Source organism: Penicillium arizonense (assembly GCF_001773325.1).
Source record: "Penicillium arizonense strain CBS 141311 chromosome Unknown PENARI_contig020, whole genome shotgun sequence".
NCBI lineage: Eukaryota > Fungi > Ascomycota > Eurotiomycetes > Eurotiales > Aspergillaceae > Penicillium > Penicillium arizonense.
The window spans coordinates 475,815-494,937 of NW_019173297.1; the positions used below are offsets into that span (position 1 = coordinate 475,815).

The 19,123-nt window shown below is 50.4% G+C and overlaps 7 protein-coding genes across 7 annotated transcripts; 3 read left to right on the forward strand and 4 right to left on the reverse strand.

The window, feature by feature from the left end:
• Positions 1-242: 242 nt before the first annotated feature.
• PENARI_c020G04272 (thiamine pyrophosphate-binding protein) lies at positions 243-2,192 on the forward strand (the record flags this gene model as incomplete). The annotated part of the gene is made up of 4 exons (XM_022634986.1): positions 243-502; positions 562-754; positions 816-1,046; positions 1,092-2,192. The coding sequence occupies 4 exons, from the start codon at positions 243-245 to the stop codon at positions 2,190-2,192; spliced, it is 1,785 nt and encodes a 594-aa protein (XP_022485127.1).
• A 904-nt stretch (positions 2,193-3,096) lies between these two features.
• Positions 3,097-4,405, reverse strand: PENARI_c020G05115 (DUF3712 domain-containing protein; the record flags this gene model as incomplete). The annotated part of the gene is made up of 4 exons (XM_022634998.1): positions 3,097-3,417; positions 3,500-3,621; positions 3,685-4,103; positions 4,242-4,405. The coding sequence occupies 4 exons, from the start codon at positions 4,403-4,405 to the stop codon at positions 3,097-3,099; spliced, it is 1,026 nt and encodes a 341-aa protein (XP_022485072.1).
• Positions 4,406-5,874: 1,469 nt separating this feature from the next.
• Positions 5,875-8,158, reverse strand: PENARI_c020G10491 (tetratricopeptide repeat protein; the record flags this gene model as incomplete). The annotated part of the gene is made up of 2 exons (XM_022635094.1): positions 5,875-6,025; positions 6,081-8,158. 2 exons carry the CDS (start codon positions 8,156-8,158, stop codon positions 5,875-5,877), a joined length of 2,229 nt encoding a protein of 742 aa, XP_022485216.1.
• Positions 8,159-10,112: 1,954 nt separating this feature from the next.
• Positions 10,113-11,168, forward strand: PENARI_c020G08064 (uncharacterized protein; the record flags this gene model as incomplete). The annotated part of the gene is made up of 2 exons (XM_022635051.1): positions 10,113-10,562; positions 10,755-11,168. The coding sequence occupies 2 exons, from the start codon at positions 10,113-10,115 to the stop codon at positions 11,166-11,168; spliced, it is 864 nt and encodes a 287-aa protein (XP_022485229.1).
• Positions 11,169-11,495: 327 nt separating this feature from the next.
• PENARI_c020G02969 (DUF1776 domain-containing protein) lies at positions 11,496-13,057 on the reverse strand (the record flags this gene model as incomplete). The annotated part of the gene is made up of 4 exons (XM_022634971.1): positions 11,496-12,338; positions 12,401-12,564; positions 12,622-12,964; positions 13,025-13,057. The coding sequence occupies 4 exons, from the start codon at positions 13,055-13,057 to the stop codon at positions 11,496-11,498; spliced, it is 1,383 nt and encodes a 460-aa protein (XP_022485212.1).
• A 716-nt stretch (positions 13,058-13,773) lies between these two features.
• Positions 13,774-15,140, forward strand: PENARI_c020G10039 (metalloendopeptidase WSS1; the record flags this gene model as incomplete). The annotated part of the gene is made up of 2 exons (XM_022635083.1): positions 13,774-14,057; positions 14,111-15,140. 2 exons carry the CDS (start codon positions 13,774-13,776, stop codon positions 15,138-15,140), a joined length of 1,314 nt encoding a protein of 437 aa, XP_022485051.1.
• Positions 15,141-16,073: 933 nt separating this feature from the next.
• On the reverse strand, positions 16,074-19,064 carry PENARI_c020G08652 (snoRNA-binding rRNA-processing protein DIP2; the record flags this gene model as incomplete). Its single annotated transcript, XM_022635064.1, has 3 exons — positions 16,074-18,678; positions 18,739-18,990; positions 19,048-19,064. The coding sequence occupies 3 exons, from the start codon at positions 19,062-19,064 to the stop codon at positions 16,074-16,076; spliced, it is 2,874 nt and encodes a 957-aa protein (XP_022485199.1).
• Positions 19,065-19,123: the final 59 nt, after the last annotated feature.

Here is a 19,123-nt window from a genome sequence, read left to right on the forward strand (position 1 = left end):
GTCTAACATACTCTTTTTGTTTTTATTGTACAAGTGTTTCCTCATCTCTCCCAAATACATCACTCTGTACTTCGTAGACCTCGGAGCATATAGTTCCCCGCCTTCTCCGCATCTTAGGGTTGGCGCATGATTCATGTTAGCCGTGAGTGTAGAGTTGCCTCGGGAGACATGACTATCCACTACGGCTTGTAGTGAGAGTTCCATCCAACTGAGACTGCTATACTTGTTTCTATAATTCCGTCATGGCAGGATTTTCACTGCAATACCCATCGGATCGTGAACTGACTGGCGGCGATTTGTTGGCTCAGTCCCTGAAACAGGTCGGTGTCGAGGTCGCCTTTGGACTCCATGGTGGACATCTCGATGCATTCCTCATGGGATGCGAGTCCATCGGCATTCGCCTCGTCGACACCAGACATGAAACCGTCGCCGTGCAGGCAGCTGAGGGTTATTCTCGAATCAGCATGAAGCTGGGTGTTTGCTTTGTTACTGCCAATAGCGGGTCAGCTCTTTCCATCGCTTTATCATTTCTTTTAGGTCCTTTAGCTTACTAGAATATAGCTTCTCCAACGGGATTCCCGGATTGGCTACGGCATACAGCGATCGAAGTCCCATCCTCTGTATAACATCATCTCCACCACTGCGGGATACAGAGAACAACTCACTCCAAGGATCCATCGATCAAGTTGTCGCTGCTCGGCCTTTCACAAAATTCGCGCATAGAGTTGTGACACCTGAGGAGTGTCCAAGGATTGTATCGCATGCAATCCGGGTTGCACAGTCGGGTGCTCCGGGTAGACAAACCTATGCTATAGCCAGTTATTCGCGAGACTAATAACTATCCATCAGGGCCTGTGCTGCTCGATTTCCCTATCGATGTGCTGTTCTCGCCAGTTCATGCCAAGCTCATAGCCTGGGGGTCGATCGCCTCGCCGCCCATGTTTCGTCCGGGTCCTCATGTAGAAGCTATCAAGGTGGCCGTCGAGCTTCTAGCCACTTCCAAACGACCGGTGATTATAACCGGGACTGGTGCAAAGCATCCACATGTGAGTCTTCTCAATGCTTGTTGACACTCCCTCTAATGCACTCAGACACGAGAAGTGATTAACCAGTTTGCCGAAACTTGCAATATTCCCATTTTCAACACATCCAAATACGCATCGTTCACCTCCAAGTCAGCTATGCTTAGCAAGGGCACAGCTGGAAGTCTGGCGAAACTGTCATTGCTACAAATCCCAAACCCTGACCTCGTCATCCTTTTGGGTGCCCGTACAGGAATGTTCCTAGGCGGCCGAAGTGGCGCTATAATTCCAAACGAAGGCTGCAAGCTGCTGCAAGTCGACTGTGATGGTAGCGAGATCGGTCGGACCCTCCCAGTTGATCTAGGTATTATCTCGGATGTCGATGCATTTGTGAGTGCGATGAACAAGCAGGTTACAGATGCCTTCCAGAGCGTGGTCGACAAACCTTGGGTCCAGTCACTTCTCAGCCTTGATTCCCTAGAGCCACCGTTTGAGAAAGAACCCACAGAAAATGCATCAGGGATCCTCCACCCATACCATGCAATGAAGGAGGTCATGTCCGCCATCGAGCCTGGAAGTATTATAGTTCTGGATGGTGGTGAAGCCTCTGCGTGGGCAGGAGACCTTGCCTTGCACTCTAAGCCTAGTGTTGTCCTTGCATCCACGGGATATCTTGGGTTTTTGGGTAATGGATTTGGGTATTCGCTAGGCTGTGCCATAGCGGATCCTGATCGCAAGGTCATCAACATACAAGGAGACGGGTCTGCTGGGTTTCATTTGATGGAGCTTGACACGTACAAGAGGTTCAACCTGGATATCATGACTGTTGTTGTAAACAACTCGAGTTGGGGTATGAGCTTCAACGGTCAGGATATCATCTATGGGTCCACGAACCCAGGTCGTCCCATCAGTGCTCTCAGCTCGGCAACCGAGTATGATGTGGTGGCTAAAGGACTGCAGAATTCAGCCGCGAGGGTCTCACGTCTCTCGGAGATTCGAAGCACAGTTACCAATCTCCAGAGTCAGGTTGGACCCAGCCTTCTGAACCTGATTGTGGATCGGAAACCTGTTCATCCTATTACCACTGCAATGGTTGGATTGACGGATGATCCTCACTCAATTGTGGTGCCGTATTATGATAATATCCCGCGAGCATACTATAACCTATAGCATGCAGAGGCTAAGGCCTATCAGTCTGTCCTGGGTTGTATGTAACCATTGTGCCCTCGCTATTTATTTCTATTCAGCGGCTTTTATTTAGGACTATGCTGGCTCAATAGGCTAGAAGTTTTTTGATTCATGAGCGCAGGACTTACAGACGTGACGAGTTTCTGGCATTTGGATAAGACCTGTTTCTGTTTCTTAGGAACCACCGGTCCTATGGCTTTCTAGGGGTAAGTATCAATGAAAGACCGAATGCATTTCTTGCCAACAGAGGGAGTAAGTGTTGATTGCATGCGGGCGATTTCTATGCTAGCTCTCTGAACCTTGCGAGAACATTGAAAACGAAACATCATTGGAGGTAAGAATATAATAATACTTCTAGAGTTCGATGGATATGATAACCGCTGTCCAGAGCCTTGTAATTATCAAGAATAAAAGCTCTTTGGGGATGAGAATATTTCCAAAGACACATCCATAGTTTGGTGATTATGGAAGGGGTAGTTTGTAGCAATATAAAGCTGCAGCTGAACAATGTGTTTATTTAATTCCCCCGGGAGAAAGGCAAGGTGGTTCTTGGATCGACGTTATTGTATGTATATCAAGGGGCTTTAAACACGAGAAAATGAGAAAAGCCCGGGCGAAATAGAAATCTTAAACTTAAAATTCTTGTGCATTCATGAACGGGTATTAAAATATACACTTAAAAGAAACAACCCCACAATATAAAAAAGGCCGAACTAGAATCAATCCCACTACCGACCAGTAGTACATCAAATAAACTTCAAGGTATGGAAACATGGATCATAAAAGGAAAGAAAAGTCGAGTTCAGCAATATCCGGAACAGTAACGGTAAGTTATACAACCATTCCCGACCCCACCACATACTCACTCTCACTCTCAAGCTGGAGTTTAAGTGCTCGACAAATCAAGACCGGCCTCCTTAAGCGCCTGATAAACATTCAGGTTAACAGTCAAGTTATTCGCCGCGAGAGCCTTGGTAAAGTAGTCCAGATTCTTCCCGTGATAAACGCTGGAATTGCCGGTGATCTGGAAAGGAACAATACCATCTTTGTATGGGTTATCGCTTGAAGAAAACATAGTAAGGATAGCGGCTTGGTTGACGTTTGCTAGCATAGGGATGGTATTGTTTCCTGGTTTGAGGACTAGGTCGTTGAGATAGGTTTGGCCCATTGCTTTGCCGTTAACGGCGAGGTTGAGGGTTAGGTTTCCCTGTTTCATGGGTTAGTATTAGTCCAAGTATCATATCAAGAGAAGAGTTGAGATCGGTGTGTTTGGGATTGAATGAACGTACCATTGAGATAGTCATGACAGATGGGTTCGGAATGTAAACCGTTCCGTTCATGTTATATCCGTTCACGGCGGGTATCATAATGTGGAAATCGGGGACAGCAAAGCCCTCGAGTTTATTCAATCCTGTGCATTGGAGCCATGTCAGTCAATCTCGACCCCAAAACATAAACTCGAAACCAAACTTACCCTTCATAACAACAGTCTTGTTATAAGTAACCGTCGTCTTAGGCAAAGCCCCCTGCTTCAACCCAGGAGTCCCGTAAATATTCAACGAAACCTCCTCATTCAACATAACAGCCGTAGCATAATCCCCGAATGCGGCGGCATCGCTCAGATCAACCTTCTGTTCAACGTGGATCTCAACACCGTCAACGGACTTGACGCCAGGCACACGCACAGTCGTGAAAGGAGCCGCAGCGCCGAGCAGGGAGACAACCGCTTCGAACTCGTAGATCTGCGGGTGGTAGGGGCTCTTCGAGCCGAGGACTTGAGTCTGGTTCAGCTGGAATGAATCCGGAGTTGGGTCGCTGATGACCATCTGTGTGATGTTGAGGGTTGAGTCGTTGACAGCATCTTGGGCAATTTTGGGGTAGGCGACGTAGACGCTGGATGGGGTTGTGTGTGGTTAGTTTTATGTTGGGGTTGTGGTTGGCCAAGGCGACAAGGAAAGACAAGAATCAAGGGATGCTGGTGTGGATGTGGGGTTGGGGTTGGTGCATGGGCTTGGCGGTTATGTTACTTACACTGGCAGCGAGATCACCAGTACGCAGATCACGAAGAAGATTAGATGCGCCCACCAGAATCGCTTAAAGTGCGCGCCGACTCGTGCGCCGAAGGATTGTTTGGCTGGGGCGACAACGCCTGCGCCTGTTTCGGCCTCTTCAACGTGGGCCTTTGTGACGGACATTTTGTCGAGTCTTGGGGTGTGTGTGTTAGTAGGAAGAAGAGTCAATTGTCAACAAGGTGTTGAGTTGACTTGGACACGACAGAACTTACCAAGTCACGCACCACAAGGAAGGGGGAAAGAGAAGGAAAGGGAGAAAAAAAGAGTGAAAATAGAAAAAAGGCAAGCGTAGATGAAGAAGTAGTATCTTATACTAAATGGGGCTGCATGTCCGAAGTCGTTAAAAAGCAAGCCGAGAACGCCCTTGGAACGGTCTATCACATGTGCAATCTAAACAAAGGGGACAATGGTGGCGGATCGTCCTTTTGCTATGCATAGAATAGATTAATACAGTCCAAGATTAGCCAAGTGTAGTTCCTGGGGAACTCCGGAGTTCTGCTGTGGAGAGAAGCTGGAGAAATGGGGTCTAAATCTGGAGGATCGACGATAAAATCTAGAGATGTTTCAGAAGGATACATTGAAAAAGGAACATATGAAACCCAAATGGGCCGAGGTGAGGTTGAGACGAGAATCTCATTTTACGCCCAAATCAACTAGTCGTTTGGGCGTTGTGCAACAGCACATTCGGGAACTGGATGGTTGCACTGGCTCAGAAATGCCTGCAAGAGGATAACAGTCTCATTGGCTGCTGGTGAAACTAGCAGCTTAGACGGTGCATGCCAAGCGGGGAGGCGACCCTAACATGCAAGGAGAGGCCCCGTATTGAGCTTAGGAAATGAATTGGCCCCGGGACCTGTGGCGTTTCTAGAGGGGCGCCAGTATTCTTTGGGGAAGTGTCAAAGCCCATTTGTTGCGCTCTAGGCATGTTTGGGGTCAATCCCCGGGGCCGAGCCAGGGTTAGCGTGAGGGGTCAAAGTCCGGGGTCAGCTGAGTTGATCGGCTCTATATTCTTGGTTTTATATCTACGCATGTGAATATTGCTAATGCCAATGGCTATACGAGAAGGGAGAGATCGCGTCTTAATTCTGGCATGAGTTCATGGGTCGCGCTAGTAGCGCCAGCCGAAAGAGAGGTAAATAATGGTGGGATCCAAAAGGGGAAAGAAAAAAAGGTAAGGGGGGATCAAGTCCGCCAGAAGATATGGCCAAGAAGAGAAATGGCAAAAGAATCAGACAGTGAAAAGGGAACAAAAATGATGGGGAGAAATAAAGGGTATCCACGAAGAATTGAAGTATTAAGCCTGCGAGACAGAGGGACGGAATTTATTTCCAGTCCAACACGCTCGAAAACAGCTGCCCAGGCGGCTCTGATGAAATGGCAAGATGCAAAGAAAGGTGAAAATGACAAAGTAAATATGAGAAGAGAAAGGAATGTAAGAAACGAAAACTCGGAAAAGGCTGGCGAAAGCGAAAAAAAAAAATCGGCTTAAAACGCTCCAAGCACTTTGCAAGATGCAAGATGGATGGTTGCTGCATAACAGCTCCGGTAAAGATTGAGCAAAAAAGAGAAATGAAAGGACAGAACCAAGCAGTCTACGCCTCTGGGACGATAGACTTCTTCCGCTGGAAGATACTGCGAGTACGCGACTTGCTTCGTGGTTTCTTATCCTTCTCGCCGCTAGCATTTCGGCCGCGGGAGCGTGGGTTGGCTTCAGCCTCAGCCATGTATTTGTCTTTGTAGATCCTGAAACAATGCGTTAGTGACATCCGAGTAATTGATCGTGTTTCCTGTGACGTACCAGCTGTTTCCAACCATGCTCATACCCTTGGACTCAGCCTGACGGTAAAACCGCGCAGCCTTCTTCATGTCCTTCTTACAGCCAACACCCTCCGCATAGCAGAATCCAGCTTCGGCCATGGCATCGACATCGCCCCATTGACCGGCAATCTCGAAGCAGCGCAGGGCAAGAGCCTTGTCCTGCTCAATACCCCAGCCATTCAAATGACTGACGCCCAGCTCGTAAATGCTCAGAGCAAATTGCGCTCGGTATGCCTTTTGCAACTCCTTTGCCTTGGAAGCGCCAGGAGCATCGGGATTGGCGAGCATTTCCAAACCGACGGAATCCACGGCTTTGCGTAACCATCGTACACCCTCCTGCTGATTAGACCGCATGCCCCAGCCGTGCCGACAGGCCAGCGCATAAAGCAGCATTCCCGTCGGATGATTCTGTTTCGCGGCAACCCGCAGGTGATAGGTCGATTCACTCAATGACCCCTTCTCGTGGCATTCGATACCCTTGCCTACGTGATCATCGGCCGTGAGGCCAGATGCCGTCACCTGGGTGGTAGCAGTCTGGGGTCGCATGGTGCTAGCTGAATCGGCAGAAGATATAGTTTCATCCTTCTCGTTTGTCGTTGATCGGGTCGTTTCAGCAGAGGGCCGTGGCACCACCGGCTCTAGCTTTTTCTCTGCCTTCTTCTCTACCGAAGTAGGCACAGGAGGGGGTGGTGGAACTCGTTCAGACTTGGGTGTTTGAGGCTGAGGCGTAGTAGAGGCTGGAACTTCGTGCATGGAATGAGGCTTAGGTGAGTGGTCGAATTGAGGGCGTGGAGAAGGCGAAGGTGTCCGTGCCGTCCGGGGTGGTTCCTCTGAGTTCCGAGGAGGTGTCTTCTCAAACAATGGCTCTGACCACTCGAAATGGGGTGTTTGCAAGCCCGCAAACACCACTGAATCTCTGGAAATTCCACGGCCACGGGGGAGCGAATAACTAGCATATGTGTAGGACGACACAGCAGAAAGTGGGTCGCCTTCACCAGGAGGGGCTTTGTCTGCTTCTTCAGTCGCCAATGGCAGGAGGATGGGAGTCGGCTTGCTGCGACGCTGCATCTGGTTGGGTTGGTGGGCAATGGTGTGCTCGGAAACTGTTGAAGCCCCAGGGGCAGACTGGGCAGACAAGCTCGTGCTGGACCGACTGAGAGGCCGGGAGAAATTGAAAGAAGGGCGCGGCAGATGGTGGTTCCCCGTATTCGAAGTTTCCGAGCTCATAGATGGTGATCGTGGGTGTGGTCTGGCGGGGTACGTTGACACGGGGGAATACGGCAATGACACCGCACTTCCAGATGACATCTTGCGCGGCTTAGAGAACGTCGATCCGCCGTTGGAGCTGCTGTAGTCATCATCAGAGCTCTCGGGGTGTGCAACTTTGGTACTGCTGGTCGATCGCGAGTGCGGCGACACTGGTGGTGCCAAAGTCCGGGGGATGTGCAGGCGCGATCCGGAGTCGGTCGATGAGCCTCGTGGTTCTGTCAATGCAACACCAACAGACGCACCCTCCGCTCCGCTCGCAAGCGACGCATCCTCCTCGGGGGATTCAGCACGGGGCATCCCAAACACCTGCGGGCTGGACTGGAGCATCGAAGTCCGGGGCGTCGTAGTGTCATCTTCCCAAATGCTAGCATCGGTGCTAGCATTGGAAACCGAACTGAAGCGCGGGTGTTCGGAAACAGGGCGGTACTTGGGCTCTTCGAATTCTGGGAGGCCTTTCTGCGTGGGTTTGCGGGTGAGCTCAGTGGTTGGTTCGCCGGTGAGGTCGGTGCGACGTTCGGTAGACGAATTAGAGCGGTAGAAGCCCGGGCGGCCTTGTGAAAGCGATCGAGCCACGCTAGATGGTGGCAGTCGGCTCATGCGTCGGTCTCCGCGGCGGGACTCGTCGAGCTGTCGGGCCAGGAATCGGCCCTGGGCGGCGAAGGCATCGAGGGGGGAGAGGGCGGGAGGAACTTCACCGTCGAAGTGCGCTACCCGCGGCGAGGGCATGCCACTCCGTAGGGTGTCGTGGGATGTCGAGCGATATTCGCTCAGTTTCCCACGGAAATCCATGATCACGGGGTATCGAGGGGCCCGATTTGTTTATCCGCAACGGTTGTCGGGGTGAGTCTCACGATCAGATCATTCCAGAGTCGGATCGGAGAAAATAAGACACAAAGGGCGGGGGAGGCGAAGGTTAAGCCGAAGGAATGACAGCCCTAGAGATGAAGAAGGGTAGAAAGGAGAGACAAGGGAGAAAAACGGAAAGCCCTGACGATCACAATGGGAAACGACACGATGACAACGTAAATAGAGCGTCCCGTGCAAAGCTCCACAAGGTCTCGACGTCCACCCAAGGGATCTCAGGGGGAGTTTTCTACACCTTCAGGGGGCCGCCAAGAATTGTAATTGACACCATCCGGGACTGCATTGTACTGTTTCCATTGGCTAATTCGGTTTTTCACTATTGACTACTCCTGTATTTGGATATTTCGTGCGTGAAGTGATTTGTTTGTGACCCGCAATCTTCTAGAATCTCTGGTCTCCCCACACGGGTTTCATGGTTCTCTTCTTTGGCCTATGGGAGAATTCATCTTGGGTCTCTGTACATGCTGCCCAATTATATTGGACAAGCTGACAATATTTTGAGAAACAGGAGACACATTGACAAAACAATAATCATGAAATTGGGATAAAAATAGGGATAAGTCTATGTGGGACCGTTGGGGTAGAATGGCATTGTTCTAAAAGTTCGGTAAGCCAAATATCCATATTTCAAGACGTTCCAGAAATTCTATGTCATCGAGCCCTTGTTGTAAGTTACTGTGACTGAATCACCTTCCAAGTGAGGGTACACACTAACTGTTACCGTTTGCTGATCAGCCCGAAGATCCCCACCATGTTTCATGATACAACGCTGGTCTAGCCTAGTAGTTGTTCCAGATCTGCAGATCGTAAGATAGTTGCTCACCTACGTGTGTATCAAGATTTTGAATTCTATCAGTCTTATTGTAGATCCATGTGTCAACCTGGAGCTAATCATAGACAATATTCCCTTGTTATTCACCCTGGAGTACGTATCTAGTCTACGACTGCCAAGCCAAATATGCCGTGCCTGCTGGACCCATCCAAGGATCTGCAGATGACGTGAGGCACATCCATTATGATACTGTACAATGTTATTTGTCCAGAGGCTACACGTATACATGTCCTAGATAGAGAGATCTATGTACCAGATATAAATAAATCTTCCTGCCTGAGGCGTATCGGGTATTCTACCATGGAATGGGCGTCCATGTGTCCACGGATGCCAGTTCCCTCAGCCAATAAACAGCATCCTAGTGGGGCAGCCTTTCCGTTCTTAATTTGGCTCTGGAGAGGGTCGCGTTTTGCTTCTTCTCTCTCCACTGTGTCTCTACATACTTTCAATGCTTTTTCAATGTGATCATGCATGCATCTGAAACCCACACTGTACAGTAGCTGATCAGTACATTTATTCACTTGGCATGATCTCCACAGCCCTACAGAGGTCAAAACGCTAATCATCGGACAATCTTAAATCCCGATCTCACTCCTAATACGAACACAGACCATTCCATGACTCGAGCCTAGAGCTGGCTGATTCTGACTCTGTCTCTGATTCAATCACCACTGCACTCTTTCGGTACGTACCGCCGAAGCCAGTGGGGCAAAATGGACCTAAGACTAAGGCTAAGAGCCAAGTTCATGCACCACCTGCTCTTGTCGTCGTAACCGAGCCCTACCACAGGCGGCCGAGCTTACATTCACCTGGAGCTGCAGTGCAACCTATCCCCTCCCCTAAACCCGAACAAGCGATAGCTTCCAGCGGGAAGCACACTGAAGTCATGTAGACCGGATCCGGCCACAACCGGCGAGTATACAGAAAAAATGAAAAATAAAAAATAAAAAGAGGAAAAATAATTCTCTCCATTTTTCGCATGTACCTTTTTGCTTCCTCTGTAGCTGTTCCCAGCAAGCAGTAAGCGCAGCAAAACGGCTCCTCGCCATGCGCCGCATCCCACTAACAACGCTCTTCGGAGTGGACGCGCCTCATGACGACAAGCACCATTTTGAGACATCATGGCTCCTCCCGCCAACACTCCTCGCCTGTCTGCGCGGCCTGATCTCACTCTACATTTTCACCAGCATCTTCACGATCTGGGGCTGGTACGGATCCCACGATGAACGCTATGTGATCGGCCAATCCTTCAGCTTCTTCACTTGGTTGACATACTGGGGTCTGGGATTCTACATGCTCTTCGCTGCGATCCATACAGCCTGCTACGCACGAACAGGTCGCTCGGTCCTCTTTGATCGCTGGCCGCGAGCCTGTCGTGTGCTCCATAGCCTGTTGTATGCGACGATCACTACCTACCCGTTCCTTGTGACGATCGTTTTCTGGGTGATTATCTACAGCTCGCCGTGGTATAAGGTGACATTTACGGGCTGGCAGAATGTATGTGGTTTGTTTTGCGTTTTTGGCTTTTTTGATATTCCCCAGGAAAATTGAGGATTCACTGTGAATGTATCCGAAACTCACATCTATACATCTCTCCCCACCCCGCTTCCCGCCCTCCTACATTCCACTGGATAATGACAACCGCAATTCTAACTCGAGACTAACATTTCCGTTTTCGTATTTTTTCAGATCTCCCAGCATGGCCTGAACTCCCTCTATGCCCTCCTTGAAATCTTCTTACCTGCTACTGCACCGCATCCCCTCATCGCAATCCCATTCTTAATCCTCATCCTCCTCTTCTACCTCTGCGTTGCATACATCACCTACCACACCGAGGGTTACTACCCCTACACATTCCTAGACGTCGGCAACCACGGTCAGAAGAGCGGTCGTGTGACGGGATACTGTTTCGGGATTCTAGCCGCCATCCTGGTGATCTTCTTCATTGTCTATGGACTGATTCATTTGCGTCGCTGGTTGACGCATGGGAAGATTAAGCGCGCGAGGAGGGATCCGCTTTGTCGGGGTGATGGGTTGGGGTTTGGGGGTTTGACTAGGGGGGGTGGGGAGGAGATGGTCGAGACGAAGGAGGTTCCTGTTTGAAGGATGCTCCGGAGTGATCTGTCAATCCTTCTGTAGTTTGAAGGGTTGATGATGGGTGGCTGTACAGATGATGGTGCTGCATGATACCTCTTCTTATTCCCCCTTTCTACTAACTTAACTGCCAATCGGGTCTATGAGTCCTGACTTACGTCGATATGCCATAATGTGAATGATCAAGTCAATATCAGAATCAAATTCTGTTGAAACATCATTAAGAGCGAAGAGTATTTCCAAGATATTATTTACATAGATTGAGCAAGCGAGTGCTTTTGGTAGATGGGAGAAGGGGGAAAGGAAAGGGATATATCCGAATGTGGCAGGCCGTGCTCAAACTCTTTCCCAGCTGGTTTCACTGCCGCTGCCACTCGGGCTGTGTGTTCCCATTGTGCTGCCGCTGCGGTACCCCATCATCATGGCTACGAGGCCGCTAGGAACCCAGTTACCGATCAGGCTGTACGAACGCGCTCCGCGTCCCACGTACATGACGGTTTTCTTGGAGGTTTTCTGGCCGAGCATACCCCGGCTTCTGGGTTCCAGGGCATCGAGAATAGCATAGTGAAGGTTCCGCGCGGGAGAACCGCGTACGGCGCTGGGACCGGCTGATGCAACGGGTCGTTGTTCAACGCTGGATAGGTACTGCGAGCCGTAGAGGGCTCGCTGTTGTGTGCTCCAGGCGAGGACTTCTGTACCGGCGATCTGGCTCTGACTGTGTCTGTATGTGGGGCCCAGATCGATGTTTCCAAGTCGCAGCTCGACGACGTCGACGTTGCCCTGCTCGAGGAGACGGAGTTCCTGACGAAGTGAAGCTGCAAAGCCCGAAATTGCTCGGCTTGTGGCTACTTCAGGTCCAGCGAAGGGTGCGGACAGAGAGGAAGAGATAGATGGGTAGGCGAAAACAACAGTCTTGCTGTTACTGCGGAGTGTGAGAAGAGGGAGGAAAGCTTGCACGGTGAGAATGGGCGAGAGGATACGGGTGTTGACTGTGTCGGCCCAGGATGACGGCGGAATGGTGGCGACAGGGCCTGCGCTATAGTTGGTCGAGGGCACAATGATCAGGCCGCTCAGCTGGCAGGTGTGAGGAGGCACTCCGGCGGTAGGAGACTGGGGCTGGGTGATCAAAGAACGAAGTCCATGCAACGAAGGGTGAACCTCAGATGGCAAGGGGGATGACTGTTTCAGGTGGTTAGCTATATTCTACTGGGGAGCTGGAGAGCTTCGGGATGGAAGCTTACCGTTGTGAGATCCAACCACAAAGGCTTGATATCAACACGGTTCTCAGACTGAACAATATGCTCTTCATCCGCGGAAGAAACAGTCACGTATACAATGTATCCGCGGCGTTCCAAATCCATAGCGATAGCTCTAGTCATCGGCTCATGCGGCGATCCAGCAACGACTATCATCGCAGTTAGTACTCATGCACCTCGAACTAGCACCGATGTATGACACATACCAACAATCTCTTTTCTACCACCGTTGCCTGCTCTCTTGGCCTTTCTCCGCTTCCCATGCAGCTTCTTTCCGCCGTAGTATAAAACGACGCCAGTGCCGACAAAAGCGAGGATGGCCGCTGTCCATGCGCGATTCCGAGAAACCCAGTTTTGCACCCGGTCCGTCAGGCGTTGCGGGGGGCGCATGCGTTGGGAAGCGCGGGAGGACGGGCGAACAGCGGGAGGTAGCCAGGACTGCTGGGCGATGGCATCTTTGATCAAGCTCGCGGCATGGTCGACTTGTCGGTCGATCGACTCGGCGACTTCGAGAGAGTATCGCCTTACGTCATGGGGTATAGACGAGAGCTGAGTAGACCGAAATCAGCGATGTCTTATCTGGAGGTTTCAGTTGAACCAAATACTCACGTAGTCGAAGAAGAACTGATCGTCGCTCGTCATCTTGTTTGTTGTTTGGCGCAGGGAAAGAAAAGAACGACAAAAGTTGATAAGATCGAGTCCGATAAGTGTTCTTGGCGCTATCGGTCACATGAGCTCAATCTATAAGAGCTGACTAGAACTAATGGTTTATATCATTTTTATATCTGGTTCTTAATCATTTTGTGTTTAAATATGGTGTCGGGTATTGGGATGGTAAATAATTCGATGTTTGAGTCTTCTTCATGATCAGATTCCACAGTGTTGCCAGTGTATATATTTGCCGAATCCAGAGACTTGCCATGCAAGAGAAACAAAATATCACACCATGACGATCTCCAAAGTCGTGAGCTTGTATCTCTACCTGCCGATTTCGCTTCTCTAAGAAATATCTACCTACCTCCATGTGACGGATGAGCAGGCCAAACCAAGCAGATCTGGCAAATATAATCACGTGATTATACACAACCTGATATATCAGGCGGCGAGGGTTGCCTTGCTTTGATTATCAATGCGAAGGACGATGAGCCTGGAACTATCCTGTCGCTTCCATTGCTGGCAGACCTGGTGATCATCCGCATCACATACCATTCTTTGATCAATGGTTTGATGCGAGATCACTTCTTCAGGACCTTGGAGTATGCTATCCTGACGGAGACAGTGACATCTGGCCTCCGTCACATATTGGTGACAATACCCTCTGTTAGACTGCCAGAGTATCTAGGACCAAGGACTGCAAGATGAGAGAGCTTGACCCATTAATATCTGAGTACCGCCATGAAAAGAAGCGCCCACGAGAGTCGGAGGCACTCTTCATCCTGCGCAAAGTCGCGTCCTTAGTCAAACCGATTATGCGACAGCGCGCCTGGAAAGTGGGAGCGCTATGTGAGTTCTATCCGCAGCAGCGAAATCTGCTAGGGTTGAATGTCAACTCCGGTCAGAAGATCTGCCTGAGACTACGGTATCCCTCTGACCAGCGACAATTTCTTCCCATCGAAGAAGTTGTGGATACGATGCTTCATGAGTGAGTAATATCATGGTTCCATATCTCATAGTACCTAGACTTATCAACTACAGACTCTGTCACAATGTGATTGGCCCTCACAACCAGCAGTTTCATGCGCTGTGGAATCAACTCCGCGACGAGCATGAGGAACTCATCAGAAAAGGCTACACCGGAGAAGGCTTCTTATCTCAAGGGAAGCGCCTTGGTGGCCAGAGAATCCCGTTGGATGAAGCTCGACGCCAGGCTCGCGCTGCTGCTGAACAGCGAAAGGTACTTTCCAAAAACTCGGGGAAAAAGCTCGGCGGGGCGCCTGTTCTCCGCGGAACCGATATACGCAAGCTTCGTGCAGATGCTGCCCAGCGGCGCGCTGAAGTTACCGCAGGTTGTGCGTCTGGTACAGACAAAAGCACAGAGCTTGCCGAAGAGGCATCTAGGAACGGGTTCAGGACTCAAGCCGAGGAGGACGATGCAAACGAGCGGGCTATTATGGAGGCCTTCATTGAATTGATACAAGAGGAAGAACGAGAGAAGCATGGCTCTTCATATCTTCCACCCAGTCAAGAGCATCCAGCTGGACCTCGAACGGAATCATCACCACCTGCTCGTTCCAATACTCCGCCTGCTACTTCTGATACCCCTTCTGTGCCAACACAAGAAGCTGTAACCTCTAATCAGAGTCATAATGTGGATCACAAAGCTGATAACAGCTCATACGACAACCCGTGGACCTGTCCCACGTGCACTCTCGAGAACCCTCCCAATTTCCTATGCTGTGATGTTTGTGCAGCAGAACGCCCGCCTCCCACCAATATTCAACCATCATCTACATCCACCCCAGGGAACACTTCCAATCAACCTCAGCAATCAGTATCACGGGGTTCGACGAAACGATCTTTACCTCCCGATCAACTGGACGACAAGAAGAACCCCAAAGATACATTTGCCTTCAAAAACCGTACCCGCGCGAAGGATTCCCTCAAAAAACTGGATCAAGGTGTCAATAAGAAACCCCTTGGATGGGTTTGCACCTCGTGCAGCAGCTTTATGGAAACCCAGTGGTGGACATGCTCCTGCTGTGGAACCATGAAGCCATCCTCTTAAATGGGTCAGGATCTCCCATCCCATGTAGACACGCACTTATGTCCTTATGAACAACCATGTAACATGTTAAATGAAAATAATTATGTCCAAATATGAGACCCGAAACTCCATCCACCTGCCTACTGACTATCTCTATAGAACCCCAACACGTGACCATGACAAAGCATAAATAGCTCCACCCAAATTTCTTCCACAATTTTCCCTCGAACCTCCGAGCCAAACTTTTCTCTTTCTCGAACAACCCAAACATCCAATTCCAGTGTGGACAACAGATTAACAATGCAACTGATCAGTTCTCCACAATGGAATGAATTACTAACAGGTATGTATCCGTCAACACTCTCGACAGCGCCGCAATCGAGGCAAAGAAAAGAAACACAAGCATCGCACCAAAAAAAGACTCTTATATGATGAGATATTTTCTCAAGAACCGGATTTTTTTAGGAAGAGCCGGAAGAGGTATGACGGGAAACCCCCGTTGTCGATGCTTAGAATGGTTCTTCTGAAAGAGTCTTTGATGCTTGCTTTTTTTTCCCTTGATTGTCGTCGTTGGAAGGGAGCAATATCATTTGCCGCGGAGCATTTGCTAATGTTTTGCAAAACAGAGTCCTTATTTATTTTACCTCGCCTGATTGGACGTGCCCGCTATAGAAATAGTTAGAACAATGGACATATGTTACCGTGATACATTTATCTTCCCTCTAACTGATAGACATACACACAGAAATAATCCTAAGATATATGTTCGAGGCAAAGTCTATGTTACTATTGAAATCGATCTATGATACATCCCCTTGATATTCTCTTGAAACTCCCAAGGATATAAAACTTTTGTATGGCAACCAGATAGAGAAGACCGTCCAAGGTAACAAGGTCGAAAATGAATAAACAACGCCAATTGACATGCTTGTACACAACCAATTATATCCCAACCTAGGCAACGCTAACAAACTGGCGCTTCTTGCCCGTTCCCTTGTGCGTCTGCTGCTCCTCCCAAGTCTCCTCATCGACGTAGTCCGTGGTGCCCTGCTCGCGGATCTGATTACCAATGAACTGCAGCGCAGACAGGTTGAAGCCCATTTCGTCCTTTTGGCGGGCGAGGACCCGACGCAGCGAGACCCGGATGCTGTCCAGCATTGGGCGCATCATCTTGCTTGCTACGATCTGGCGATGGTGCGTCTTCAGGATGAAGAATAGCACGCGGCAGGTGAGGGGGACGTTCCATTCGCGGTCGGCCCAGATGTTGAGGAAGGTGAAGAGGTTGGGGAGGGCTGAGAAGGGGAGGACCAGTAGGGCGTCTTGCAGTGCGGCGGCCGGGATCTTTTGCACCGTATTCAGGACGTGCTGCTCGGCGGAGACGTTGTTCAGGGCTAGGTAGACTGGGTTGCGGTCTGGGGCGGCGGCATTCGGGTTGGCGGCCTTGACTAGACGCCATTCGCGCACGACTTCGAGATCTTCGATACCGAGATCCAGGGCCTCCATGATCTTTTCTCCGGCCATGAGGGTGCCGGTTGTCTGCTTTCCAGCGTCGACGGCCTCGGGCTTTTCGCCATCTTCACCCTCCTCGTCTTGCTCGAGAGATGCGGTGAGTGTGCTGTCGTATTGCTCTTCCATTTCCTTCTCGCGTTCTTCCTCCAGGAAGAGCGGCTCGTCTGTTTGTTGCCAGATGCGGAGACTCTTGTCGTGACTAGCGCTGACGATGAATTCACCGGAGCGACTCATGGCAAGGGCCCAGATCTCGCCGTGGTGGCCAACAAGACGTTGGATTTGCTCGAACTTGTCACCGTCCCAGTACTTGATCTGTCGGTCCTTGCTTGCACTGAAGAAGTTGTGACCGTTTCCGTCCTTGTTGTGGGGAACAAAGGCCACGGACATGATGCTGTCTTCGTGAGCCAAGAAGGCCTTGTGACAGTCACCAAAGTCCAGACCCCAGAGTCTGACTGTCTTATCAGCTGAGCAGGTCACAATTAGTTTGGTGTCATAAGAAATGTCCATGCTCAGAACAGGAAGTTTGTGTCCATAGAGGTTGAGGAAAAGCTTCAGCGAGTCGACGAAGAAGACCTTCACGGTGTTGTCCAGCAGCGAGACTGCCAAAAGCCGAGCGTCGGGAGAGAAGCGAAGGTTGAGGATATCATCATTGACCTTCAGAGTTCTGGTGTGTGACAGCTTAAGACGCGGGGTGGTGCGCTTGGTTCCAGGAATCTCTTCCTGAATCACCTTGAATTCCCAGAACTTGGCAGTCTTGTCCGCACTTCCACTGACCATCGACTTTCCATCTGGGTGTACATGAAGTGACCAGACAGGACCGTCGTGTGCCTTGATAGTATCCAGCAATGTTGAGGATGCGATATCGAATACCTCTAGTTCTCCGTTCTTGTTGCCGACGACCACGATCTTATCACCAGGAAGGAAAGCAGAGCAAAGGGAATATCCACACTCAAGGGTTCGTAGACAGCTCTCTGTTTGAACGTTCCAGATCTTGAGGCTGCCGTTTGAGGCAGAAGCAAGCATGCGGTCGTCGGAACTCAATGCGATTGATCGAATATCGGTTCTATGACCAGGGATGTCAACAGCCAAACTCCGGGTGTAGTCGGAGTCTTCGCTGTCGGTGTTCTTCTTGTTTGCCGGCACGACATTGTATGCCTCAAGCTGGTTATTCGTCGTAGCAGCCAGAAGGTTCAAGCCGCTTGATTTGTTGAGCATCCAGTCGAAGGAGCGGACCTTTCCACCAGTCCGTACAATAACATGGGGGACAAAGACCTCGGAAACAGGAGCATTGGCGACATCATCAGCCTTGTCAGCCTCCTGCTCTGCAGCGTTCTCACCGGCCTTCTGTGCCTCCTTCTCCTTTCTTCTCTTCTTCTTCCGTGCCATGCTCTTTTGTACTTCTGACTGGGAGCGGATTCGCCAGACCTCGACCGACTTTTCGGAGCCGTGGATTCCGATGTAGTCTGAGCGGGGGTGGAAGCGAATGCCAATTGTGCGGTCCTTGCCGTGTCGGTAGAAGGTTCCTCGGTCAGTGAGGATTCTGCGACCATCCGCGCCAACCTTTTCCTTGGAGATCTCCACCATAGCCGCCTCATCGATCGACCAGACCTTCAGTTCGCCGTCATTGCCGGCTGTAATACATCCACCCTGGTCAGGCGAAAGGCCCAAGCTCCAGCACTCGCCGTTCGATTGTGCCACATGTGTTTCAATGCAGTGCTGCGATGCTAGGTCCCACACCTTGATCAACGCATCCTTGCCGGTGGTCAACAGGAAACCCGCGTGATCACCCAAACCGGAAGCAGTGAGCAGATCCGCCGAGGGGAACAGGAAATGCAACGAGGTGATCTGATCGGTATGTCCACGGAGTTTGAAAAGACCAACCTCGGTGATCAGATCCCAGACAACGATGTCTGTATCCTTGGAACCACTGGCGAGGCGCACGCCCGCATTGTCGAAGACCAGCTGTGTAATGGCGGATTTGTGACCGTTGAAAGAAATGATAACGGTGGCGGTTCGAGAATCCCAGAGACGAATGCTTCCGTCGTCGTAGCTGAAAGGATAATGGGGTTAGAGAGTGCCATTCTGGGTAGGCGAATTGGAGGAGACTTACCCGACTGCGAAGATATCCTCATCTGTCTTGCTCTGCGTGACCACACTGACCTGCGCTCTGCAAGCAGAATCGCGCCATCTTCCCAGAAGCTCTCCCTTCTTCACATCCCAGCAGAGAACTTCCTCGCTGGCACCGACAATGGCCCGTCCGGCGCCCGTCTGGCGTGCAGCACCGGTCTGCTCCTCTTTGGCCCAGATCGCATTCGACGACGCCGAGGCGACAAGCCCGAACGTATTCGAATGCTCGAATTTGCTGTAACAATGTTAGCCCATACGTCAGATATTTCAAATAACCGGAAACCGCACGTACAAGTATGATTTCACCATCGTTGGGGGTGGATGGGAAAATTTTTGGGATCTCCGACTGCTATCGATAGGACAAAAAT